The following is a 27,264-nucleotide window of genomic DNA, read 5'->3' as shown; positions in this document are numbered from 1 at the left end:
CCTTCTCATTTATGAAATGCGTGCCTGGGGTCGTTAAAAAAATGAAGGCACGATCTGATGCAGATTTGTCCTAGGTGCGCAAAAAGCATCGTTTGGCTCAATTACGTTTTTAGGTTAGTCTAAACCTGAACGCATTCTTAGAAAGCGCTGTTGAACGTACCTAGGCGGGTAGGTGCTTCTCTGGGGATATACATGTTAGACCTATACTCGGTGACAACTTAAGAACGGCACCGGAAGTTGCCGCTGTGCCTTATCAACGTAGCCGGATGTTTCTCCGCGCGGCGCAAGTAGGGCATTACTGGGAATATTTTGAACATGGCATGAGCCGTTTCCGTGAATTTTTGGACCTAATATGCTTATAAACGACTCCAGTGACGACATACAAACTGCGTGAGACAAGGCAGACGATATCACGCATTCATAGCAAACCCCTTTCAAAACGCGCGCGCACTGACGTCATGGGTCCGGCGCTTTGGCGGAGTGATGCACTACATGAGGTAGTGCCGTTCTTGAGTTGTAACCGAGTATACTAGTACGCGCGGATTTATCGTGGTCGAACCTCTAGTACTTGCTACCAAGCTAGCATAGCCTAACTAGACAAACCACAGCCCCTGTCCCTCAAGACATTCCCTCAAGCGATAACACCCACCGGAACAAAGAAAAAAAACGAGAGTAAGAAAAGGGAAACTTCGACTGCTTTCCAAATACGCCATCACGAAAAGTTTCCGGAGAGAATGCGGCACTGGAGGCGCTGGGCAAGCAATCTTCTCACTAACAACACAACACCTCCTCAGAACAGAAGCCCATTAGTTAGCCTTGCATGGTATGTCACTCATGCGGCAGCTATAGACGCTGTCAGAATATGCCGATATTGTTTCTGCGGTTCTCCCCTTGCCTTATTCTCATCACGTGTCCCCTTCCCCTGCCACCGTGAACTTTAGAAAATCTGATTCAAATAATTCCTTGAACCCGTAGGGACAACCTATTTGCGTTGCTAGGAGCAAGCCGATACATGGCGGCCCTGTCCACCGCAGCACATATCATACCATAGCCCTGCCAAACGTACGAGATGGCGTCATGCCCAGTGCGCCCTTTAACTTTAGCCTTCCTTTTGCCACTCCATGAACAACGGAATCCCTGTGAGGAGGAAGTAGTGGGCAGTGTCACCAAAGGCGACTGCCACAACCTTATCCGCGCTGCTCTTAAAGTATAAGAGACGTCGCAACTACCACCACCTGCAGTGCCCCTTGGCGGAACTAAGTGCAGTTATGACGCGCTGCATTTCATCGAAGGAATGACCGTCACCGTGAGTGGATCCCTCCCAACTGCGAGAACGAGCGCCATCAGGAGATAGATTTGAAATTTAATAAGCAGTTCATCCTCATTGAAGAATAAACTCCGCCGCCAACGTTCACGAAGACGGACAAATTAAATCCCAAGGTTTCGCTTGCGGCCTAGTGGAAAAAATTGAGCGAAGCAAGTAACATGTGAAAATGTGTTTTGTTTAATAAATAAAGTGATCGTAGCCTTCGCCAGAACTGCAGGGAGATTTTGAAGTGTCCCAGCGGGTATTCAAATTAAGCGCTCAAACGTGAGGAGACGTGCGTGCCGGAGCAGGAGGCTATGGCCAGAGAGCCACCTTCGGTACAAGGGCTGGATTGACGCGCCCTCTTAACGAATACATTGGCGCACCTGCCAGCAACCGCAAGCCTTTGGAGTGGCAAGAGGAAATAAAAGAAATTTGGAATACAAGCCGCTGGATATTCACCTCGCGGGTATTTCTAACACTACTTTTGATTTTGGCTGTGCTAGAGTGCCACCCGACGGTAATATAAGATACAGACTATGACGACGTGTACGGACGTTTTTGCAAGAAAAATGCAGCTCGTGACAGTAATACGTTATGCATAACGTGACGTACCGCAACCTACGCTAACATAACCAAACAAACATAAAGAAAAAATTCAAACTCCAAACTATTCAAAGGCATTAAAATTATAAATCGAACTGTAGATCCAAAAATAACAAAGGAAACAGGCGGATTTGTACGACCGCCTATCGTATGAAGAAGCTAAGACAGAACCTCCATACCACAACGGCCGGCGCTCTTGCCTGTAGCATCCCATTCTTAGACCTAGCCATGGCCGTAGCGCGGGGCTAGAGTGCCGTCAGACGGCACCCGAGACACTGCCTTTGCTTTTTCCCGCCCGGGCTAGCTAAGAGGCTGCCAGGGGGCGCTGGTCACGGAGGAAGGAACAAAACCAGCGTGTCTCACGCGCCCGCTATGAGAAGTGCGAGCCAGGAACACGTCAGTGCGACGCAGCGGCTAACCCGTTCGCAAGGCCTGGCGTGCTCCAACCATGGGCTCGTTCGAGAGGTGAAGAAGCTCTTGGACCAGCACACCAAGCTCCACTAAAGCAGGCTGCGCAGAGGCTGCACGGGCGGACACTGCTGTAACCCTCACGGTCACAGGTGAGTACAGTGCGCTTGTCTCGGCTTTGTCGGCGCGAGGCCTAGCACCTCTAAGTTGCACATGCGGTTACCTGCAAAGGTTGAATCCTGTATGCCATCTGAAGAAGAAGAAGGAACATTTGACATTTGTTTGCGAGCACAGTAACTTCGAAATGGTGGCCGCCGTTTTAGCGACGACCGCGACCGCCAGGCTGGGGTATTTCCAAACGCTTCGCTGCACAGCGCCCCACGTGACATGGGTCTTAGCGCTCTACGTCGAAGCCACAGAGCCCGAACTGCGGGATCGTTTTAGCCACAGCTCAATAGAATAGCGTGCGCAGTATATACACAGCACAGAAGTCCCATCGGGCGCTGTGCAGCGAAGCGTTTGGAAACGCGCCCGGAGCGACCAGTGAACGCGGTGGTACAAAGCCAAGTGTCTCTCGAATTCTCCGTAGCTGCTAAGAATCAATTTAATGTCTCAATCTTAATTTTTCTTCGGTGGCCGGACTACACAAGCTTAGTCTCCTGGGCCCAGTCGCGCTTTGCGAACGTGCTTTTGCTGGGCTGCCTCGGCGATTGCGTTTCGCATGCGGCGTGTCTATAAATGCGCTTTACCCTGAACCATATGTCGCACGGTAGCTTTGTTTTACAAAGTCTCCGTCTCGTTTTGGCTTTATATAGCACACTGTCTGCTTTTGCATAGACGGTGTAGCCTCTCGTTGGCGAGAGTTCCTCGTGGCTTTCGCGTGCACAATGGAGGTTAAAGCGACGAGAATGAACGCGACTTGGCAGCTCTCACGTTCCTCCACAGAGAAAGGATAAAAATTTAAAGAGAACAACGAACACGGTATACCCTTCACAAGACGCCATCTCCATTGGCCTCCCGTGATAAAAAGGAGCGGAAAATTGGCTGCGCTTCTCCTAGGGTCGGTGGAAATCGGAAGACGCGATCGTCTGCCGGCCCTGCGTCGTAACTACTTTTACTGTCTCATTCGCCCACCTCTCGCGCTGTTCCCCTCCCGTCTCAGGACACCCATTGGAGGCTTTCGGAGTTTAATTTTGCCCCGTCCGCACTGCTGCGCCACCTGTTGGGACTGTTGGGGCTTGGCGCTTGCACCAGGAGCGCTAGGCGTATTTGTATTTCATGGTTAAAACCTTTTCTTTCAACGTTTTAAATGCAGAGCATTTCAGTAACTCACGATGTCACCCGCGTTGTCCCGTCGTAGTCCGCACCGTCGTTGTCCGCACCCCTCCCCCTACACTATATGAAAGAAAATACTATCCGGCGCCAGGTTTCGATCCCTCGACCCTGCGGGCGGAACGCAATGTACATGGTGCTCTACCCACTGCGCCACAGAGCCGACACAGAATGGGATGCTATGAACGCGCCTTATATCGTTGACTCATTCAAATTACTGCTGACGAGCGCTCACTCGTCAGCAGTTGCCACAAGTGCAACAACATTAACGTAACGCAAACTACTTAACGTCGTGCGCCCCCGAAAATGCTCTGCATTTGATCGTGCCCCTCGCGAGGGGGATGTTTGACGCTACCTCTTGCAAGACCGAGTGCAACCGCCGAGAACAAGGTCCCACCAGCGGCGCGAGCCGTGGACTGGTGGCGCCATCTGTCAGCTGCGACGCGAACTACCATCAAGGCAGTCAGAAAACCGAACGCGCGAAATACAAACTGGGCTTTAAAAAAAGAACGCTGTTTTGCTTCTGCAGGTGGACAGTGTTTCCCAAGCTCGGGATTATCTTTCTCGAGCGACGTACCACTCAATCTCGCATCGGGTATGTACAGTGTGCATGGCTAAATGCCTTCTCGGCCTGCGCGCCAGACTTAAGGGGCTTGCTGTTATATAGTGTAGGGGGAGGGGTGCGGACAACGACGGTGCGGACTACGACGGACGTCAACGCGGGTGACATCGTGAGTTACTGAAATGCTCTGCATTTAAAACAGTCCCTCCGGTACAGTAAATGGTCCTTCCTTCGGCGAGTGGTACCCATCCGTCCAGCGCTTTTTTCCATTTGCTCTCGCAAAAATTGAGCGCGCATATATGTTCAAATAAATTAACACTGCAGTAAACTAGTTATGTATTGACGGTGTTCCTCGGAGAAGCAACAATGTTGGGAAATATGGAGCTATGTTTAGTTTTATTATTGAAAAAGTTTTGCCTATATAGACTTCTCACCCAAGACATAATTTCAACATTTGGTCAGGCGGCTGAATGGAGGGAGGGTCGGACAAACAGACAGACAAACAAAAGAAGAAAGACTATCGTCTTTGAAAAAAAAAATGCTGAGCACGAAAAAAATGAACGCCATACCGCTGCTACCGTGACCCCGAAGAGAAAACGAAACAAAACAACAGCACTACCATGAGACGGCGCCGCGAGCGCTTTTTGTATTTTGAAGTCAAAACATTTTTAAGGAGCATCTTTTAGTTTTCTATAGCAACGATGAAGCAGCCACGTATTTTTACTGAAAAAAAAAAACAACGCAAACATCCCTAATATATCTGTCGGGCGTTGCGTTCGATTTTGGTTTGCTCAGGCCACAGCGCGAAGTTCGTGACCCGCGGCTTGCGCCGAGGACGACGGGCGGCTGCCACGTGGCACGCGCTCACATCAGCTTAAAGGAGCCATGAAGACAAAATACAAGTTGGGTTTATTAGAAAGACTGCTTCGTCCCGATAAAAATGATACCAATATAATCGCAATCTTCGAACCAATAACGGAGATATTAAAGAAAACGTGTGAAGCAGTTGCGACCCCCTAGCCAATTTCCGGCAACTTTTCTATGACGTCACGGAACCTTGTTCGTGCGATTGGCGGCCGCCTAATTGACCTGTCGCGACGACACATGACTGGACGTCTGTAATGGGGCCTCTAGTTCCATTTGACCGCATCACTTGAATGCTAACGTGCAGCTAACGCACTGAAAATTATGTTTTATTGTTGGCCCGTATGACGTCATTCTTGCTCATAACACGTCACTGTGGCGCAAAATTTGAAAGTTTTTAAATACTTCTTGCTTTTTTTTCGTTAAAAACATCTTTTGGGTCTGTAATGGAGCTGAGCGAGATACTGAGTCCTAGTTCTTTCAAATCAAACGAAGTTGTATTTTCTCTTCATGGCTCCTTTAAGCAGCTCTGCACGTTCAAACAATTCCTCCATCGTAATTTCTTCGTGTCAACTGACAAGGTGTGTATGATTCGGGACGCACACCAGACAACGCTGGCCATATCCAGTTGTGTTGGACATGGTGGCTCCCTCAATATTAGTTGGCCTAAACGCACTGCAGGGATTTCTTACGCCACCGGTTTTCAGCAGCGATCTTTCATGGGCGCAGCATATAGATGCCTCAAATAATGTCTCACATGCGAGAAAAGGCTGTTTAGGCAGCCAGAGTAATGAGACCTTGGGCCCGAGCAATCCCTTTCCGTGCAGGCGTGAGCGCTATATTGGAGTTCGCGTTGACACCGCGAACTTGTGCTCCCCTAACAACTCAAAACAATACAGAGGCGGCGAAGCAGTGGTCAACAGAGTGACTTGCGTCGGCGAGCGTCGCAGAAACGAATGCCGAGGCGTCTGCTCTGCAGGCTTTTTATCTTTCGGCGCGAGTGTTTCTGGAACCGTCGATTTACATCCAGAAACATTGTAGATCACAGACGATTATTCTGGGCTAGCGACGGTAGGGCGAAACAGTTTGCTTATCTGAATGTGATAGCCCATACGGCATAAAAATAAAGAATGGAAGACGCGCTTTGCTTGAAACGCAGATAGCACAGCCGGGCGTGGCCCGGCAGTAAAAACAAACAATGAGCAAGCCCATACATGGTTCGCGGCAGTATCATTCTATGAAACGCTGTGGGTTGGTTGGTTGGTGAAGAGGGTTGCGGGGTAGTCACTCTACTCACCCCCCTCCAAAATTTCACCAATGTACGCTTGTGAGTGTAGCGTGAAAGAGCCTTCTCCCCCTCCTTCTTCCCCCTGCCTAGACCTAACTGGTGGTCCCTCGAGAAACGTTTTGCTCGAATTGCGCACAAATTCATTATGAAATACTGGGACGTCCACCGTCTTCAGGAGAAGCTTCGCGAACTTAGCTGGTGGGCCTGAATGTGGGCGCAGCGTTGGGCAACAGAATAATTATAAAGCAGTAGTGATGTGGTTGGTGGTAGTGCCACTAGATAAGTTACAGAGTACCGTCCCTGCGACACGCAAGTAAGCAATGGGGGCCATTTTGTTGTTTATCAGAGCTTGCCGCTTCTGTGGCCTCACCGCTAACTTGGACGAGGTCATTTGTAAACCACACTGCCAAAAGCGCAGCAACTCGGCATCTTCGGACACACTTCTGCAGTTGAAACGCTGTGAAGCGCGTTTTCTTTGATTTGCATTGGGAATGACGCCAGTGGCGCGCAGTCGCAGAGCATGGAGGCCAAGCTGAGGCTACCACAGTTGACCGACAGAAAACGCATAAGCAACAATATGGCGCTGCCCATGAACCGTCGCAGTGTAAACAAATGTCACGTGATGTGAACTGGCCAATGATCACGGCGATGGCACAGAACAATAGGAGAAAAGAGTGCCGATACTCTGTAAGCTTATCTAGTGACACTAGTCGGCGACAGAAAGGGGTGAGCCATGTCATCTCCTCATCCCCTGTTTACATGTTACGGCTAGCGAAGCGGCTGATGGGGCGTCACGCTGCGGAAAGGGCAGAGACGAATCGAGGGCCAACAGGGCTGCTTGACCTCAATGAATTCCATCGCGTCTCTCAACCCACGGGGCGCTGCTCGATCCTCGCAGTGGAGCAGTGCCAGACCCGGTGGCACGCCAACCGCGACCCGTACCCGAAGCGCAAGAAGCGCCTGTGTTGCCCTCAAGTCAAGGGCTAGTGGAGGGAGTTGGACCACAGGCTCGGCTTCCTCGACGACTACCTGCGACCGCGCACGTGAGTAACGCATGCGTACTAGCCGATGGGCGCACCATTTACCCCCGACACTGCACGCCTTGTTGCCACGTGACTCGACCCTCCTTGAAATGTCAGGGAGGCATGCTTCCTTTCCCAGAGCCACTTGACAAAGCGGGATCTTACGTTTGAGATAGACTTCGGGTAGGAAAGATTGCATCCTGGTCTGATCTCTGTGTTTGTGCGTGTCTCGAATATCTTGCGCGTCATCTTGCACGCCTGTTCCTCCTTCTCATAGTGCATGAACAAGGGCGCATACGCACTTACGGGCATTGCCAGGACGAGTGTACTCAGTGAAGGAACAGGTACAGAGAAGAGAACAGCACACAATGAAAGAATGCACAAAAGATATTAAGTGACTTGGGAATCTCACTATACTGTAACACTCGCTGTGAACAGACTGTCTTTGCTCTGTCCATCATGCACCCAGCGTAAGCGCATTGAACGCTTCGTTAGAAATGTGTGAGTACCGCACCAAATCTCTTTAATATGCAGGCTCTGCATGTCGAGTCCGAGGGCGACCAAGCCTGAGCCGTGCGACGGAGAGTGTTCGGAGGACCCCCATCTGGCAACACCCGAACAACCGGACGTCACGGCTGACCTGCACTAGACGCGCACGAGTAGAGGGTGGTGGAGCTTGCTCTGCCCCCGAACGTGTCCAGGATCATCCGACGTCCCACGACGAGCTGTTCTGCCTGAGCTTGGTGGCACACCTAAAATTCCCGCCTTGCACCGAGTGGAACGAGGCCGAGTTTGGCCTCACCGATGACCAGGAACCAAAGAGGGCCAACCTGGGAGTCGCGAACTCATACGCGTGCGCACAAGTGACGGCTGTCGCATCTAAATGAATGTCACAATAAAACGTACTCTCTTTTTTTTCGCATCTTGAACACGCTAGTTAGTTTTATTCTGTGGCCTTCAGTGGTTTGAGTGCACTTCAAGGATTGCCAAGGCTAAAGCGCGCAGAGGGCGACGTTCTGCTGACAAGCCTAATTCCAGAAACCCTTATCAGTAACAATTGTTCGAATTTACCCCGATTAACAAAATTCAGTTGGGCTAGTTGGTTCTTGTACGTAGAAAAATAGCGCTAAAGACAAGGACGAGATGCAAGGACACCATCGTAGAGGACCTATGAACTAAAATCAGCGTGGCCCCGCTCCGACAAACATGCATCCCGTGTACTATGACCGTCATCAAGACCGAAGTATCAAGGCCATCGGCTGCCCCGAGCTTAGGTGCTCCACAAACAGAAGGGCTCAAACCAAGCGGTATGCTATGTCGACACGGCGGACTACCCTGGTCAACGTGTGGCAGTGGCAGTGGTGATATAGACCAGCCGGGAAATGCCACCACATACTGCGCAATCCCTATGTCCATCCCAGAAACGATGAAAGAGGTGGCCATAGTACTTGCAATTACGCACCCACAGGCTGTTACCGTCATCTCGGACTCCAATGCCGCCCTGCGCAATGACGCACGCCATAGTATCTCCACCACAACCACCTAAATCTTTCACAACAGCGGGAACCCAGTTTCAAGGCACATCTTCCTGGAATGGCCGCCAGCTCACTCGTCTCTCCCAGTGAACGAGTCGGCCCATGAAGCAGCCCGAGGATGCACCGACGAGGCTGTCTTCGAATCAGTTAGCCTGTCTTCTGCGACGGGGGGAAGGGCAGACTGGCAAATTACAGCCAGATTACCCAGTACCCTAGGCTGAATAGGCCGAGATTTCCTGCTTCCACCAGACAAATGTCAAACAGCTGCACGGCGCATGTTGCAACCAAATGCGTTCCCTCACCATGCTCTGGGTCACCGCAACTGTACCGATAGGTATCCGATAGGTATACGGGCAGGTGCAGGTGGCGCAACATTGCAGCAGCCACTCTACAACGAATGATCTGGCGATGCCCTAATAAACCACAGGCCATTGGACAAGGCGCACGTATCAGAAGTAGTCAGCAGTTGGAGGCCGCATTGCCGAGCTCACATCCCGAGAAAGAGGCTGCTGTCATCCAACTGGCAGAGGACGCCACCAGGGCCCCGGTCCTTTACCGACGTCTAGTGGGATAAAGTTTGCCCCAGGGTCCATTCATCTTTAAAAGGGATGGCAATAAAGTCTTCTCTCCCTCTCTCGCTCACCTGTTGCCCGAAATTGAAGGCGCTGTTCAACGGAAAAACTGTCGTCAGCTACCCTCTAAGTTCGTCTGCAAGAAACGCCGGCGAGAAGCAGACGACAGCGCATCCAGCGAGCCCTGTGGGCAAGCCCAGGCTCGCGTTTACGGAGACACTGGCTCGTGGGTGTAAACTGATGTCCGGGAGGGGAAAAGGCGGACGCTGGTAGGGGAGAATAGAAAAGAAATGCCACGGTGCCCACAGCGCCCTCTTGAAGTCGAAGGTGCAGGCATCCGTCAGAGACGCGCCGCAGTAGGGCATGAGTGCACGCATGGCGTCCTTCAACGAGAGGCTCGTTCTCCAGGTAAAGAAGCACAAGAAACTCTGGGACCACTGCTCTACGCTCCAGAAGGAGTCCAAAAAGCGGGAGGCCGCCTGGATGGACGTCGCCGCAGAACTCATCGCCACGGGTGGGTCTTGTTTGAATGGATAGGTGTCTCGAATGATGCGTAACGGTTTTTGCAAGGTAACGTCGACGCTGCTGAGGCTAGCAGATGATGAGGCGCCATGCAGACGAAAAAGGTGATTTCGTTGCTGTTTGTTGGTGCCCACTACAGTCTTGGAAGGTGAGCGCAGTTAGGATGTCGTGGGAGGTAGGTCAAGTTGAGCGCTGGTCTTCCAGACATGTATTGTACAATCCTTGTCCTCTTTTTGCGCGTCCCGCTGTGGCTTTTAAGCAGGCTCGTACGAACGGTGTTCCGAAGATGTGTATACATCGTCGTCATGGCGAATGTACGCGCCTAGGTGTACAGAATGCGCAGACATTTTCGGAGCACATGGGGGAACGAGGTGGGGTCGGGGGTGGGGTGTGTGCGCTGAGGCGATTGCTTCGATCCTGCCGCCTTATCTGAGCACTGTTTTGTCTTATGTGCTACGCACCCCCACTCCCACACACACATGCACACAAGCTGGCTATCACTGGACCCGCCTCTACCTATAGGAGTAGATTTAGAGCGTCTGCAAGGTTGCACCAAGTCGCGAAGAGCAGACGCGTCTGGTAGTTCACTGTACATGAAGACGCAGGGTAATGGCTGGTGATTGTCGAGGTTCATGACCTTTGTGTGCGTCTTGAGACCGCTGCTTTCCTGCGAGTACAATGTTCAAACTATAGCCCAACAGCAAAATATTTTGCGAAGATTGTCGCCGTGACCACATCATGCGCAACGCCTTTTAGCTTACTTTGTCTTCTGCTGCTCCTAATATGGCCGCTTAGTACTGGCCACGCTGTAGTAATCGTAGCAGCTTTGAAAATATTGATCACCTGGACCTTACTCAAAGGCACTAGATAAAAATACTCCGAATTTGAAGTAATCTCTAAACATGCAACAAAGAATAATACAAAATGAACATTGTATCGTTCTAGCATGTGCGCGTTTCTCCCACGGCCGCTAGCGTTCGCAGCGCCAGAGCATGGCTATGGAGAAGTAGAGGACGCGTCTGCAACAATAAAGAAAACAAAACAGCGGCTGTTGGCTGACTCGAACCCTGCGGAAGCAACGACGCAAGTTCGAAAGGTATGGGCTGTGTCCGAAAAAGCGTTCTACAAGAGTAGGTTACGAATTGCATGTACTATTCTGTGGCAGGTTCCTGTTCTTGTTCTCGCAGTTCTTTCAGGAAGATTCCTTGACAACGATAGCTCGTGCGCGAACAGAAGTGCCCAAGGACAACGCTGCTGGTAGAGAGGCGCCATACTGCTCCGCGTTGCATAGCGTTTGAGCGATCTTTTTTCGATGTATTTTTTTCAGACTATTCTTGAATGACGACTTCTCAAGGTCGTACCACGTGGTTAAGAGCTGCGAAGGCTCAAACAGCTACACTTTTCTTTTAGCATTTCAGCTGCGCTCAAAGTGGTCGCGCCAGTCAGGACCACGTTGCCTACTCGTTCAGCTGGGGCTCAGTTCTTGAAAACGACGGGAGTCTGTTTGGAGAGACGCGGCGTAGGCAAGCACATGCATGTATTCTTGGGTTGGGGAGTTGCTTGTGGAGGGGGGGACGGTAGAAATCTCACGCACCCCCCCCCCCCCCCCCCCCCCGACCACTTGGCTCTTTTTCTTTAATAAAGTTTACTCTCTCTCTCTCCCCCGGAAGGCCAGTTCATTCTATGCCAAAAACGACGTGCAAAGCAACACGTCGCTCTGCGCGTCTCTGAAACGACGGCCGTCGTTTTAAAGAACTGAGCCCCAGCTGCGCGTTTTGAATGGACGCCCTGGCACCGAACGCAACAGCCAAGACCCCTCGGTCGGCTTCGCGGGACGCTGGCAGCGCCCACCGCGTTGCGTTGCTAAACAAAAGCTCGCGCTTTTGTTTTAGTTTGTCAAGGGAGCGAAAGGAACGCCGGTGTGCACGAGACATCGGAGATACAAGAGTAGCCGATATTCAAGTCCCTAGCCCGCCACTGCGGTTCGCCACGTAGCCTGTGTAGCTGCGTCGCGCGAAAGCTGGAATTTTAAATGCGTTTCAGTTCTGTCGACTCAGCCAGAAAACGGCGACTGTGATCCGTGATGTGGCACGCGTTCGCCGCTTACGCAAATGCTTTTAGTAAGAATCCTCAGATCCTCTATGTTTTCATATATGAATGCAAATATGTTCCGTAGAAAAAATGACTTACCGCTCGTGCCAGGGCCGTACCCAGAAATTTTTTTCGGGGGGGGGGGTTATGGATTTTGGGAAGGGGGTAGTTTTGCTGAAAGCAACAGTAAGTATTGCTTACGTGCTGCCTGGAAAAGATTTCGGGAGGGGTTCGAACCCCCAGGCCCCCCCTCTGGGTACGGCCCTGGCTCATGCATTTCTGTATGCGGTGAGGCCGAGTTTAGAGAGGCTCGGTGTATAATGCGCTTAGGGATAAACGTTGTTTTATAGAGGTATTTAACAGAAGGTCCGAAGGCTTTCGTATTTTTATATAGGACTGCTTCTACTGCCCACGCAAAAGAAATGTGTTCCTAGCGATGCATTTGCCTGGCGGACAAGCCGATATTAAGTCTTTGATAAGAGACCTCCCATATTACCGCTAAACAAGTATCCCCGGCAATGCACGTGCGCGTATCGTGAAGCCGACTTTAAGAAGTTCGGCAGTTATATTTTGTAGCGGTGCATGGGGTACCGAGGTATTTATGAAAACTCCTAGGGACTTTACTTTGATATCCAGCTGCTTAAATTGCCCCGGGCATAACGCCTTTCCAGCATTGAAACTGTGCGTAGTAGTGAAGGTTGCTTTAAAGAGAGCTCGGCGTACAGCGGAGGGGCTTGCGCATTTATCCGAAAGTTCCAATTTGCTCGTTTTTTGAAATGTCTTTAACCTTTCGCAGTTGAAAAGTGCCGGACCCGGTGGCGCACCCTGCGGGACTCGTACATCAAGCTAAAGAGGCGCCAGCGCAGTCGCTCCAGGGGCCAGTGGGACCTGCTGGAACACGAACTTCGCTTCCTCGACGAGCATCTGCGCCCGCCCAGGTGGGAATACACTCTCTCAAACGTGAAATGGTCGCGAAGACCTTTTGCAGCGAGCACAGTGCTTACTTAACGAGTCTGTGGAGATTTTTGTCTCCCCCACAACTTGAAAGGATGCCAGAATTCGGCTTTGGCCGATGTTCCGGTAACATCATGAATGCCCGCGTGCGGAGAAACAATCAAGCGGAAATTCCGAAAGAAAAAAGAACAGAAAAAGAACGCATTACGCAGCCGTCTCCAGATGTTCGCCTCACGCGGCAGCCCTTGCTGGATGGCACGAGAGGAATTGACAGGTAGATGTACAAAAATGTGGCGCGACCTATGAAGGCCCTGGAAAAACGTTCTTCCTTTGCGGCTGTCAAGTCTGGCAAAGCACATGGGGGAACGAGGTGGGGTCGGGGGTGGGGTGTGTGCGCTGAGGCGATTGCTTCGATCCTGCCGCCTTATCTGAGCACTGTTTTGTCTTATGTGCTACGCACCCCCACTCCCACACACACATGCACACAAGCTGGCTATCACTGGACCCGCCTCTACCTATAGGAGTAGAAGAGCTGCAGAAATCCGGTAGCAAATGTACTGCATCAGAACCGACAATTGGGTATTTAGCAGCTGTTCTTGGTGTTCAAAGTGCTCACGAACAAAGAAAGGAACGAAGAGAGAAATAAATAGACCGTTAGTGCCGTGTCGTCTCTCATTGTTTCTTCGTCCCTGTTTTGTGAGCGCTTTGAACATCGAGATGAAGTTTGAGACAGCTTTCTGCGATTTCACTTTGGCGGCACTACTACAATACTCGCTGTTGTGCTAGGCCGCTCCCACATATGAACCCACCAGAATGCAGTGCAACAGTACAAGTCAATACACAGTAGTGCCCGTAGGAAGTAAAACTGTCTGGTAGCGCTTATTCGGTTTCATTACCACACCTTTCACACTAGTCTTTTTTTCTATGTGTGCGTGCGTGTGTGTGTGTGTGTGTGTGTGTGTGTGCGTGCGTGTGTGCGTGTGTGTGTGCGTGCGTGCGTGCGTGTGTGTGTGTGCGTGTGTGTGTGTGTGTGTGTGCGTGTGCGTGTGTGTGCTTGCGTGTGTGTGCGCTAGCGGGAACGAGAGAGAGAGAGAGAGAGAGAGAGAGAGAGAGAGAGAGAGAGAGAGAGAGAGAGAGAGAGAGAGAGAGAGAGAGAGAGAGAGAGAGAGAGAGAGAGAGAGAGAGAGAGAGAGAGAGAGAGAGAGGCACATACTGCAATAGTTATTGAATTAGGAACTCCCAAAGCCAAACATTTTTTTCTGCTGAGAATCATGCGATGCAGCAGAAATTGGCTTTTTTGCAGTACGGCCTGTACGCTCTCTGGGCTCCCGTTTGTAGCGAGTGCCTTTGAGTTAATTCTCTTGTACGCACCGGAGCAGTGCACAAAAGCCACACAAGAAAGGTGTGCCGAAAATCGGTGTACGGCAGACTTGAGTCACGATGCCAAATCAACTTGACCATACCGGTGGCGTCAACAAGGGTCTCCACCCAAATTAAAAGCCGGTCGTAGTCTTCGTTAGAAACATCTAACACGAGGTTTGTCGCGAAGCACAGCAACTGCTCAAAAAAAAAAAAAAAAGAAAGGTGCCTTGAAATGGCAATGTTAGTCAGTTGCTATTGTGTTATTACTTTAGAGCATAGAAAAAAAGACCCCGGGTGTTTGTGGCACGAAGCCGCTTCAAAATAAAGCCTAAACTCGGCCTCTGCTGTATTAGCTCTAACTTTGTCCTGAGCCCATTTCTGCACTGTATCCATGTTCATTTCTTTGCGCGCCACACATGGTCATCGTTTCTACACTGAATGTTGGTGTTAAAAAACGTGCCTCGAAAAACGCTGTCAGCTCCGCATTCACAGAACAGGCCTAGCCAAGATCACTCGGGGGAAACAGGGCTCTTAGTGTCGCCAAAACATCGCTGCCATTTTTGACCTGCAAACATTCAAAACTCAAGCCCCTGACATCCGGCTCGTGCCAATTCGGCATAGGATGATTGAATATAGGGTGATCAGAGGATCAGAGTAACTCACCGCAGAAGGTCAGGTTGCGTTTGGAGCATGGTGGCCCCCTTTCGCGCGACACGCGTAGGGGTGAGGAGGACTAGGAGGATTAGAGGGGGAAGGGGGTGCATGCTTTTTAGTTTTGCGGCAATCTCCGGAACGCTAAAAATAGTTGTGCAAGAAGCAAAATGGTGGGAGTGACTTAGTCGGAAGGTTTAAATGGAGCATACAGCCTTCCCACTGAAAGCTTCCTGCTCATAACTGAAAAAAAAAAAAAAAATGAACCAAGTTTGCACAAACGCGTAAGATTGAAGGTAGCTTAGCTGCACGCAAACTTCACGAAAACCCCGATTTGCTTTCCCTATCCCACCTCCCCTACACCAGCAGGCGTTCCGGTGTTCGCTTTCTTTCGTTCCCTTTCTTTCGTTCCGGCTTTCTTTCTTTTGTGCAATAAATACATACATACATTCTTCTTTCTCTAGCGAAAGAACCTTTACTCTATCTTTGTTGCTATAACTGTGAGCTTCCTCCATTTTTTTTTTCAAGTAATAATCACTGGACATACCTCAGAGGGCTTGAACCATGGCGGGTCTTTCTCATTCCAAGCAAGTGTTACCACGATTAGGGCGAACGTTGGAGTCTTTCTCGTTCCCGGCCAGTTTTCCCGAGACTACGGCGAACGCTGGAGCTTTTTTGGAGGCCAATCTTGGCCAATGTTCGTAGGTGGGTATGCTTGGCTTGACAAAAGTGCCGCGGAGACGCTAGGCGCTCTAATTTCCGGGCGGTCGCCGCAGTCATCGCCAATTTCCCCGAGTGGGCATGCTTGACGTGACTCACGTGCACCCGGGGACGCTGAGTGGTCGCCGCGAGGCACGCACGAACGAGCGCTCGGCATTTTCTTTTAACTGCGAATAGGAAAAATTACGATTTGCAAAACAACTTCGCTGTTGTAGCTAAAACAAACTGCCACAGTTAGTCACAAAAATTTCTTAAGCACAATGAAAAGAAGCTTTTGTGAAAAGCACAATGAAAAGAACACATTCCATCACAAAGTCTCGAAATCGTCGTCAGCGAGGAAGGAGCGGGAAGCGCGCTACTATCTGTTACGCGGATTGCGATATCCCACTTTTGTTATTAGGTTAGGTTACGAAAAACTTTATTTGTGACTGAAAAACGAGTAAGCGCCACAACGCTGGACCGGTGTCGTCGTAGGGTTTGCAGTTACTAGGTGCTGCGCCAACGTTTCGTTATTAGTTTATAGCGTTTAGAAACACGCACTAAGGGCACGAGAAGACGTGATAATGTCCTTGCATGGAGACTCGTGCGCCTGCAGTTCTGAGAAAGTTTGGGGACCACTGTTGCGGCTATTCCTTGCCGCAAGTAACAGCTTTGCGTAATGTAGGCTCACCCGCACTCCTGAACGCAATATGGTTCGTTATAATTTTTTTATGACTGTATGCCGGTAGGAGGAAGAGGAAAAAGTAATTTTATTGTGCCAAGAGGAAAGACCTAGTTTGTCCTCGTGCGCTTTAGATTACGGCCAGGAGTTCTTGGCTCCAAGCGGCGTTTTCAGCCCTCTTGGCAGAAAACTGCTGGATGTCTGAGTCCTAGCTAAGCAGCATGGCCTGTTACTGCTCTTTGCTGATGATAATATAGTGCCTATCGGATTCGCGACGTCTCTTCTTCATATACAAGACATTCGCACAAAGGGTGGGCCAAACACGCTAGGTTGGGGGCAGTGTTTGCACTTACCTCCGCGAAATACGAGTGAAAGTGCATGTAGAGGCCTGGATTTGGGTGTGTATTACTCTGGAGGATGCTGAATGCTTTTGTTTTTGGTGAGCGAGGGATCGGTTCGGGATAAAGATTATTTTTAGCTGGACACAGATTTATCGTGTTTACTGATGAAACCCCCCTTTCGCACTTTTTCTCCAGGCGTCGCCACCTACGCAAGATGGTGGTCGCGACGGAGCCGAGAGACTGCGAGAAACCCCGCCACGCGTCGGAGGCGCCCCCTACCGAGGATGTCGAAGAGGAGCGCGCGGCCGCAGTAATGGCGGGAGCCGCCACGATGCCGGAGCTGTACCACTTGTTCGACGGGGACGAGCTGTTCTGCTTGTGCCTGGCGGCCAACTTGAAGCGCCTGCCACTCCGTCAGCGTATGCTGACCAAGATTAAGCTCCTGCAAATTCTGCACGAGGCCGAGTTTGGCCCCGGCGACGTCTAAGAACGGGCCGTCGGCAATTCCAGTGGCCCCTGCCAGCGCGTAAGAAGACACAGGAGGTGGCCTGATGAACCACCCCTGGCAGTCCTTTAATAAAATCTGTATCGCGGTATTCTTTGTCATTTGAATGCGTGTTTGCATTATTATGTGCTCTTCGAAAACTTCGAAAGCACCGTGAATTGCAATCGCAACACATAGTGCTGTGGCACATTAAGAAGCAAAAGTAAAGGTAACCGCTGAGAACCGAGAATGTAGAGACGTGAGTACATGCTCGCGAGCGTGGTGTACAAATGCCTTTTTGTATACTTCTTTCAGGAATTGTAAGGTAGTGCCAACTATTCACACCTCAGTCCCACCGCTGCATGTACTATATTGGCAACACGTCCTCTCTTCGACGTTTCGCCAGCGCCACTGAGAGATAGAGAATGGTCTTTAACGACGAGGTTGCCAGCCGGTGCATGGTATTTTGACGTGATCCTTGTAGAAGAGATTAAATTTGGCCAGAAGACGACAAAAATGCTCCCCTTTTACGTGTACAAGCGGTATGCGAAACGACTGACAAGGACAAATCGTCGAAAATGCAAACTCCGTGACCTTGTGCGCAGCCAGCAGATCTCTTTAACGGTCTTTCGTGCCACGTGACTATCCAAGTGGCCGCTGGTGCAACCGAACCACTCTACCAAGATACCTCCTGTCCCTACTGTGGCCACTCTAGTTAAGTATACATCCTGTAGGGAATTTCGGAACCAGTCAAGAATTCTCTACTCACATGAGCAAAAAAGCAGCACTCAAAACGAGATTAAGGAGGAGGCTGCACGCACTCAGCGCCGCATGTGCGTGCCTTAACCTAGTACGTGTGTGTATGTGCAGCCACGTCTCTTTGTTTCCTTAGTAGGAACCAATCAGCCCGACAGTTTCCCTTCCTACTCTAACACACTCTGCGGCCAATGATATGGGTGAGGACACCCCCAGAAACTGCGCGACAGAGTGACAATCACGTATGGCGCTTATCAATCGTCCGACGGAATGATGCTGCTGCTAAAGTTTGGACAGCGACTTTTTATTTGGCTCCCCTGCCACACTCTCTGATGAGGACCAATCTCTTTCGTCTCACGTGACAAAAGTGTAGGATGATGAATGAGCAGTTAAGGTTCGTTCGGCCTCTACGGTGACCTTCTCCCCTCAAGTAAAGCATCTCACGGCGAGCGCGTCATTTGCCGTTTAGTGAGGTGAATGTCAAGTGCGCGAACACAAAACTGGGCGCCAAACGATCCTCAGAAGCAAGAGACTTACGAGGCAGGGCCAGTTCTGATCAAAGGCCTGCCTTTCGGTGCCCTAAATGGTCTACCGCAGCGACAGTGTTTTGGCGGACCGGTTCCTTACTGACGTGACAGCAGTGATCCATCATTTTGTGAGAGGTCCATCGGAATGGCGCTAAGGGGCTGAGCCTCAGGAACGGGAAGGTAATCTTGTGAATGGCTGGAAACCTATAGGAATGTAGGCGACGTGAGCAGGAGAATAGACCTTCGAGGGGATTTTGATGCGTGCAAAATCCATGACTTTGGATTCGAAACTGCAAAGCATACTGCAGCGATCAGAATGACTTTTCAACAAAAAATTTTACCGCCTTCCCGTAGGAGAACCCTGCGTAGTATGCGAATGAGCGATGGGGTCGACTCAAGTTCCCATTAGTTTTCAGTTCGATCGTGGCGTTGCGGGAGGAGAATGAGGGGAGCGGAGCGCGCGAGCGCGTCATTTGTGCCGCTGAGCTACAGTGGCGCCTCCAGAGGAGTATGCAGCGGCTACCTTCGTGTCTCTAACTCTAAGCTGCTTCGCCTTATCGCGCGCGGAGCCGCAGGTATTGCCATTCGTTGCGCAATCCCGGAGAGGTGAGGCGCTCCGGAGAGGATAGGAGAGGAGGAATGCCTTGCATTCAGGGTTCCCCTACGGGAAGATGACGACGGTGGTTGAACGCGAAGCTATCTCATGATGGATTCTTTGGCTGGCCAATCCCTAGGGGCATCCTGCCACAATCATCATCAGCGGTACCTGGCCAGGCATGCGCATTGGGGGTGTGGTACTCAGGGTTCCCTTACGGGAAGATGACGATGGTGGATGAACGCGAACCTATCTCGTGATGGATTATTTGGTTGGCCAATCCCTAGGGGCATCCTGCCACAATCATCAACAGCGGTGCCTGACCAGGCATGCGCAGTGGGGGTGTGGTACTCAGGGTTCCCCTACGGGAAGATGACGACGGTAGTTGAAGGCGAAGCTATCTCGTGATGGATTCTTTGGTTGGCCAATCCCTAGGGGCATCCTGCCACAATCATCAACAGCGGTACCTGGCTAGGCATGCGCAGTGGGGGTGCAGACAGCGGACAACGCAAGGGAGGGAGGGACACAGCCCCGAGCATAAGATGCTTCGCATCTAATAAAATCTAAGGTGCTGAGCCGGTATACCGTCGTATAGCGTCGGCTCGTTAGGCCATGTGAAAGCATGCTAATGTTTACTCGCATTCGGCGCTTGACCGTCCTTTCTTACATGCTTAGTACGAGAACGCGAATTCTTGACAATAATACCATGACGTAGGCATCGGGGCTTTAATGGCAACACTATTTCAGTTGAACTTCCAAAGATATTCCCTTCTTTACCACGTAGATGGCTGTAAGAAATCTGTTGGTGATTTCTATTAAAAATGCGTTAGCGAGCCTAGCGGCTTTCACAAGTTTTTTCAAGAAGAGCACCTCGGAACAACATGTAGCTTAGAATATGCCGTCCACGATTTCCTCAGTTTAGTTTCGTTTTCATGCAGCAACTCATTATTCTCGCACAGAACGAAATATACCGCTTGGCGCTTCAGCGTCGTCTGCTGCAGGTCTCTTCAATTTGTCCTTTCGGACTTCCCGCGATCGCTCAAGGGCAGCTCCATAATTTTCCTAATTCTGCTAGCAGAATTTTTATTAACAGGGCTGTCCTGGACTGCCCACAAGCCGCTAAGAACTTTTCTGGATTCGCAAACAAGTAAAATGAAGCAAGACGCGTTTGCAAGCAGTGCACTTCAGCGCCAGCTGCTCACCCTGTCGGTGGTGCTCAGACGCCGGGTTTCCTTTCGCGCCTGACCGGAAGCAGACACCGCTGACGTCGGCCGGGAAAAAGGAACGCCGCCATACATCGCGTGTCCTCTGAGAGAAGGAAGACGAAGTGAGGCCCACGCATCCGTCAGTGCGACCCTGCACAGCTAGAGATCGGAACGCACGATGGCGTCCTTCAATGAGAGGCTCGTCCGAGAGGTGAAGAAGCACAAGCAGCTCTGGGACCAGCACTCGAAGCTGCACAAGGAGGCCAGCTGCCGGGAGACTGCGTGGGCCGACATCGCTGAAACCCTCGGTGTGACCGGTGGGTAGCGCGCCCGCGTCGCCATTCTGAGAGCGTGCATTGCTTCGGCGTTCCGTGGGCACGGAGGCAGAGACCGAGATTAAGGTGGCAGAAGCCGCCGAAAACCAGGGTTTAGCCCTGAGGAAAAGCTTCTTCTGTTGATCGCATGCTGCGTTGCCCGTTCCACCGAGAAAATCTGCGGGGAGGTACATATTGCATTGTGTCCCGTCTGAGCCGTATCAACTGACCGCTTTTGAGGTGTCTTGCCGGTCTGGTTACGTGTTCGCTCCGGTCTGGTAACGTGCGATGTTTGCTTGGGTCTGCAGAGCGCTTTGGCGAGGTATGCCCGTATCCGAAATCGGCAATGCGTCTATGTTCTGCTGGTCATTGTGGATGCACGACGAAAATATGATATTGACTGCTCGCCTTTAGAATCCTATGATCGCGTTCTGTGGCAAAACAAACGTGGAAAATGTTTCGGAGCCCGTCATTAAGCTTACGTGCTCCGCATTCACACGCGTTATGGCTTTCCCATACGGCAACTCTGCTTACGTTCTTTGAATGCGGAAGTGTTATAATTTCAACTGAAGGACCTATATATCCTATATAAATACAGTCAAACCTCGGTACAACGAACACCACATTAACGAACTTTTCAGATTAACGAGCGTTTAAGAAATCCCACGCCGACTGCTTATAGTTTTAATGTAAAATGATTTCACTACAACGTACTTCAGAATAGCGAACGTTTCAAAATAACGATCGTTTTATTTAGTTCCGTGCCATGTTAACAACACCTCAGTGCTACGAACTCTATTTTCAATGCCGGAGACTCTTAGAAGTCCTTTAAACAATCGCGGCAACCGGGGCAGTGTGCTAGTAGACGACACGGCAAAGCGCAGCGAAGAAGAGGACGTCTTGCAACTTGCTCCGCGGAATGCGGCAGCCGATGCAAGAGGGAGAAAAAAGGTGAGGAGAAGAGAAAAAATGAAGCATGGGTAGCCTTCTCCGTCCCGAAAGCCGCGGCCGCGCTATTCGCGCTCACCCCAACTTTTTCTACGTTCCGCCGCTGCTCACGTGGCTTGCTGGATCTTCGCGGACATCAGCGGAGCTGATAACAGAGGACATTGCCCAGACCGTGAGCGTTCAGGATGAAGAAGTGAAGATGGCAGCGAGGATGGCATGAACAACGATGCCTCTGAGGGTGCCGCAGCAGCACTCGAAGACTACGACGAGCACACGACGACTGCGGATGTGGTGGACAGCATACAAAAACTCCGCACATGTACGGGGAAAAACCGCACGGCCACTGATTCACTCCCGAGGCATGTGTAAGAGTTTGAGTCCTTCGTGTTAGGAAGCTTGTGCTACTCGCGCTAGATGAAAATCGCCAGCCACTTTAAATAAACGTACATTGTTTCATGATCACTAGTACATTTTTTTGTGAAAAATGACTCCAAGGATGCACTGCTGTACACGTAGGTCGTTTTAGGCATTTAAATACTATTTGTTTTCTTAAATTTTGCGATTTTCACTATAACTACCTTTCAGAATAACGAGCAATTTTGCACGGTCCCCTGAAGTTCGTTATATCGAGATTTCACTGTATACATTATGGACCTGTATATTCTCGGTATTCGATATATTATATTTTCTTTATAAAGCGACAGAAGTGCACTGAGGAATCTTTTTGTTTATTTTTGTTTGTAAACGCAGTCATCTCCCCTTCCCCAGAATCGGCGTTCTGCGTGGCTGGGGTGCAGCATTTTTTTTTTTTTTTGCTCGTGACGCAGCAGTTCTCCTCGCGTGCCGTGATTTTTTGCCACACGCGCTGCGCTCCACGACGCTTTCTTGTTCCGTCCATTGCAGGGCCAACGGCGCCTGACCTTTTGACTCGCGAGGCATACCAGGCTTTTGCTTAAAAAGATACATATCAATACCTTGGATCCTGAAGAGGGCCAGAGACATGAGCGGATGTAGTTCAGAGAGCTCACCGCTCACACTGTTATTTCGCGGGAATTTGATAATAGTCCTCGCAGTTAATGGCTACTATAGTCGGTGACAACCTTGAATAGCAGTAAAGTGGAAGCTACGCAAGTGATGTGCGTCGTCTGTGGGAGCAGAAATAGTCGCCGATTGGCTTCCGAAATTAGCACATCACGTGATTGTTTTGATACAGTACAAAGGGGGTCCACGGGATATAAGCAATCACGTTGTGCAGTTTATGGTTGCTAGAACTACGATTAATTGCTTGCTCTGGCGTACTTGTGTATTCATGGGTATTGGGTCGGTGTGTGCCGCTGGCTGTGGATCGCACTTGGCTTGGCTGCGTTCGCACGTGCACCCCACTGGCTGCTTGGCCACAGTGGCATCCGGGGCAACGAGGATGCCGACGTCCGAGCCAGGGAGGGCCACCACGAGAGCACCCCAGTCTCCCAAGACGTCACCGCGTTCGACGAGGCCCGCACCACCCTGGCCCGCATGGGGCAGACGATGCACCCCTACCCTCGTGTCGTGAGCGGCCTGGTGCCCCGACCGTTGCCCGCACGCATCAGCAGGGACGCCCGCTGCCTGCTTCTCCACATGCAGTTCGACTGCTGCAACGTGGCGGAGCGTCTGCATCGACACGGGCGCAAGGATTCCCTTGCATGTGCGAACTGTTCCGAACTGGAGACGCAGGAGCACCTACTCTGCTTCTGCCCCCCCCCCTTCACCCCCCCCCCACGCGGGGCCGAGAGCAGAGCTCCACCGATGCACTCCAGCGTCGAGGCCTTCCCAGCGCCTGCATGGAGGACCTTCTGTTCCCGAAGGGGCCTGCGGCAACCCAACGGGAAGTCTTCGCCCATCTGCTCCATTACCTGGAGACGACCGGCCTCACGCAGCGGCTGAAGCACGGAGTGCAGGGCCCGAACTGATGTGCCCGGGCTGACACCTTTCTAGGACTGACAGCTCTCTTTATACCTTTCTCTCTCTCTCTACTTTATCCTATCACTCCCCCTCTACTTCCCTTCCCCTGCACTGGGTTGTATGCAGGTGAGCTCCCTGCCGAGCTCGAAATATCCCCAGAGCATTTCCTTTCCTTTTCATGTCGCAAACCACAACCACCACCACCTTGCACGAGCAGCGCGTGTACCAGAGGTTGCTGAGACCATGTCCGTAACAAGAACGGCACGCTTTATAAAGACGCATGCTTGGCAGAGTGACATCTGCAGAGGCTCTGCTTCCCGTAGCCAAGTACCTTCCCTCGCAAAAAAAAAAAAAAAAAAAATCCGATCTGCAGGATGCCTTGTTGTTACCGTGCCTTGTTGGGGTCACAGGCGTTCAGATGGCCTTAATTCCGTTCTTTCCCGTGCGCTGAAGCCCAGTTATTTAGACGTTTTTTAAAGCGAAGCTTTCTATGCCTCACTGATGGCGTCCAAGTAATGTGCACGCAGAAAAGCCAACTTCACGCAATAGGTTCCACAGAGGGTACATCAATCGTAAACGCCTTAACATGACAATGGGGTGTCGTTGCACACCTAACGAACAACTCGTAATACACAAAAATTCGTTTTGCAGTACCCACCGTTAGCGATGATGATGATGATTATGATGATGATGATGATGATGAAATACATTCTATAAGTAGTATTGGACTTTGTCTTTGGATTTTGGTAGTTTTAAGTTCCCAATTAGATAGAGTAGATTTCGGGCTTTGGCTTTTACTCGGTTAGCACTGGAGGAAACATCGTGTTTTAACCTTCTTTGTTTTAAGAAAGGGACTTGTTATTTTTTATGCTTTTATCACAGATGCAGGTACCGAATTTCGGAGCCAATCGCGTGACCTGCACTGAACAGAGGGCTGCCAGCAAAGATGTAACCGCGCTATACTTGCCACTACAACTGTCCGACTTTATCGTTTAGGGTGCGTCTTACAACTGCATAAAAGAGCTACGGACTAACACTTAGCATTTATAATGTGAGCTACACTGGCCGAGGTTCAGCAGCTTCCCGTGGCTCCTAGAGAGCCGTGCTGCGTACGCGAGAGGAGCAGTGACGTCTCACGGCGCACAGCTGGCGCGCCGGAGCCGCCGCTTGCGAGATTGAATTGGATTGGATCGAATTGGCTTGGATTGGCTTGGATTAAATTGAATTGGTTTGGAACTCGTTTTAGCAGCAGTAAGCATGATAATCAGCTAATCCCAGACAGCCAGAAAACCTAAGGATAACCAGCTCAACCATAGCTCACGCTACTTATATCCTGGCATAGCCGAGCTAATCCACTGCACATTTTTTTTAAAACGCTGGAAGCCTTAATAATACCGGGCTACCTATGAAAACGTTTGCGGTCTCTGCTTCTTTGAAAGTGGGCCTGCGTTGCAGTCTTGCGTAACTTCCACAATTACGACCCTTCTCGTCATGAATTATAATCATGGTTATCATAATGCACCATCAGCATCACCAAGATAATGATTATTCCGCTCCACAGCCAAAAAATAAACCGCCCACCGTCCTCGCGCAATGCTCTTTGCATTTGTGTATGATAGCAGATATTTCCCTCGGTCTGGCCATTGCAATGGAAAGACGCAAAGATCATGTAATTTATATAGATAAGTTCAACAAATTGTGGTAACTTCGTACTGAACAAGTTCCGTTGAGAAGTTCATCTAACTTGGGCGTCGGTTGCGCGCACTCATTCACATGTGTGGCCCCCGTTCGTGTGCAGTGGAGGAGTGCCAGACCCGGTGGCGCACCATCCGGGACACGTACCTGAAGCGCAAGAAGCGTCTCCACGTCTCCTCCAAGGGCCAGTGGAACGTGCTGGAGCACGAGCTCGGCTTCCTCGACGGCTTCCTCAGACCCCGCACGTGAGTGCACGTCTGTGCTGCGTTCATGTCCGTCACGTGGGAAGACTATTCCCACAGAAACCAATGTAGGCAGAGACATACCGAAGAACCCGATGATATTGTCATGGTCGGAACAACCGTGCAGATAAGCGCACAGAGCACTGGCACCGGTAGCTTACCGGGAACCCTATTGGTACCGGATCTCCGCTCTGCTGTAATTCTCGTGCCGGGCTAGTTGTCCACTCTGCTATAATCTTCCATTGTCTCCCAACCTGGCCGTCAGTACGCGCGCGGCTTGCACCTGAACTGCCCGTGAAGATCGTCGTTCTGCGCACGTGCAGGCGGTGCCAGCTGCGGCCCGCGGTGGTCAAGCTCGAGCTGGGCGAAGGCGGCAGTCCCGGATGTTCCTCGGCGGCATCTACGCTGCCGCTGCCGTCACCACCGGAGTCTCCGGACATGCAGTGGGGTTTGGCGCTGGAAGAGCCGCCGCTGCAGCAGCTTCCGCCTCCGCCCCCGGAACCTGCCCTGAGAACATCGCGCGACCAGGACGAGCTGTTCTGCCTGAGCCTGGTGGATCACCTCAGGCGCATTCCGCCCAGGGAGCGCGACGTGGCCCGCCTGAAGGTGCTGCAGGCCCTGCACCAGTTCGAGTTCGGCCAGCTGGAGAACTCGGAGCCCCCGGCTCTGGTGCCGTAGCCACAGCGTGAGGAGGCTTGGCGGTGGGATCCCGAAGACGGCGGCAGTCAGAGACTGCCAGATCTCGAGCAATAAAAGGGTTAAAAGTTGCAATGTTGCTCTTTGCTGTAAAAGCATCTGGATACTTGGGAAGGTTCAACATTTTTAGCACGTCTCGGGCCGCACCTAACGGCGGTTAAAATGTGTGGCGGCATCTTGTAGTGAGGTAGAACGTCGTAAAAGACACGCCTGGCCTTTGGTTCGTTTAACTTCCCAGTCCACATTCACTCAATCGGTTGGATACTGAGTCGGATGACGAGAAAATTTACGCGCGTTCAGGTATCAGCGGACCATGATCCCATTGAGCAGATATTTGTTGAGTCCCAGTGACGCGGCTGAGGAAATGCGCATGCGAATACATGCGCGCTCAAAACTAAAAAATTCCCCGCATTTCCCCGAGGGGAAGAATGTGAAAGTGCGAATGCACGAGTTGAATTTGCGCGGTTCGGTAATGTTCGTGAAAGAGAGATCACACACACACACACACACAACTACAAAGAAAGAAAGATGCATTTATTCACAGACACCTATTTGTGTTGTCGTTGTACTTGATTGCTAGAGCGGATCTCAGCTTTGAAATTTCGTGTCAGTACTCCTTTAAGCGGGTGCATTAGCCCTTCTCACGCCCGATTCTTGGCCAATCCCCCACGTGGGTATGTGCCATGTCAGCGGCCAGGCAGCGCGCGCCCATCTCCCCCCGTTGCCAAGGAAGACGAGGAGCGCGCGCACCCGCAGCTGTTGCTATGCGGACGGCGGCGGACGCTTCAGGCTCGCTTAAGAAGTGCATTCGCACTTAAAAATTGCGCCCACCTCCCCGCGAGGGGAACCCTGTGTAGATGCGACGCATCGTGGGGTTCACTTGGTGTTTCCGCTGGATTGATTCTGAAATCGCGCGAAACGTGTCGGGAACGCGTATCATTATTATGTTTTATGATTATTATTATGTTTTATTGGCCAATCTTGGTCAATCTCTCTAAGTGGTATGCTTGGGGCTTCGCTGTCGCAACGACCTTTACTCCATCATTGTTGCTGTAAGTGGGAGC

General features: G+C 51.0%; 2 protein-coding genes across 2 annotated transcripts; both read left to right on the top strand.

Annotated features, from left to right (window-relative positions):
• Positions 1-9,858: 9,858 nt before the first annotated feature.
• Positions 9,859-17,284, top strand: LOC144143012 (uncharacterized). The gene is made up of 3 exons (XM_077674835.1): positions 9,859-10,009; positions 12,905-13,046; positions 16,993-17,284. Exons 1-3 carry the CDS (start codon positions 9,859-9,861, stop codon positions 17,282-17,284), a joined length of 585 nt encoding a protein of 194 aa, XP_077530961.1.
• Positions 17,285-20,442: 3,158 nt separating this feature from the next.
• Positions 20,443-26,244, top strand: LOC144141553 (uncharacterized). The gene is made up of 3 exons (XM_077673096.1): positions 20,443-20,681; positions 25,366-25,507; positions 25,828-26,244. Exons 1-3 carry the CDS (start codon positions 20,543-20,545, stop codon positions 26,180-26,182), a joined length of 636 nt encoding a protein of 211 aa, XP_077529222.1. The 5' UTR covers positions 20,443-20,542; the 3' UTR covers positions 26,183-26,244.
• The last annotated feature ends 1,020 nt before the right edge of the window (positions 26,245-27,264 follow it).

The sequence above is a fragment of the Haemaphysalis longicornis genome, unplaced genomic scaffold, assembly GCF_048455015.1.
Source record: "Haemaphysalis longicornis isolate Haplotype H1 unplaced genomic scaffold, Haemaphysalis longicornis Haplotype H1 scaffold_6, whole genome shotgun sequence".
Taxonomy (NCBI): domain Eukaryota; kingdom Metazoa; phylum Arthropoda; class Arachnida; order Ixodida; family Ixodidae; genus Haemaphysalis; species Haemaphysalis longicornis.
Note: the sequence above shows the minus strand (reverse complement) of the source record. Positions and strands in the feature narration are given on the sequence as shown.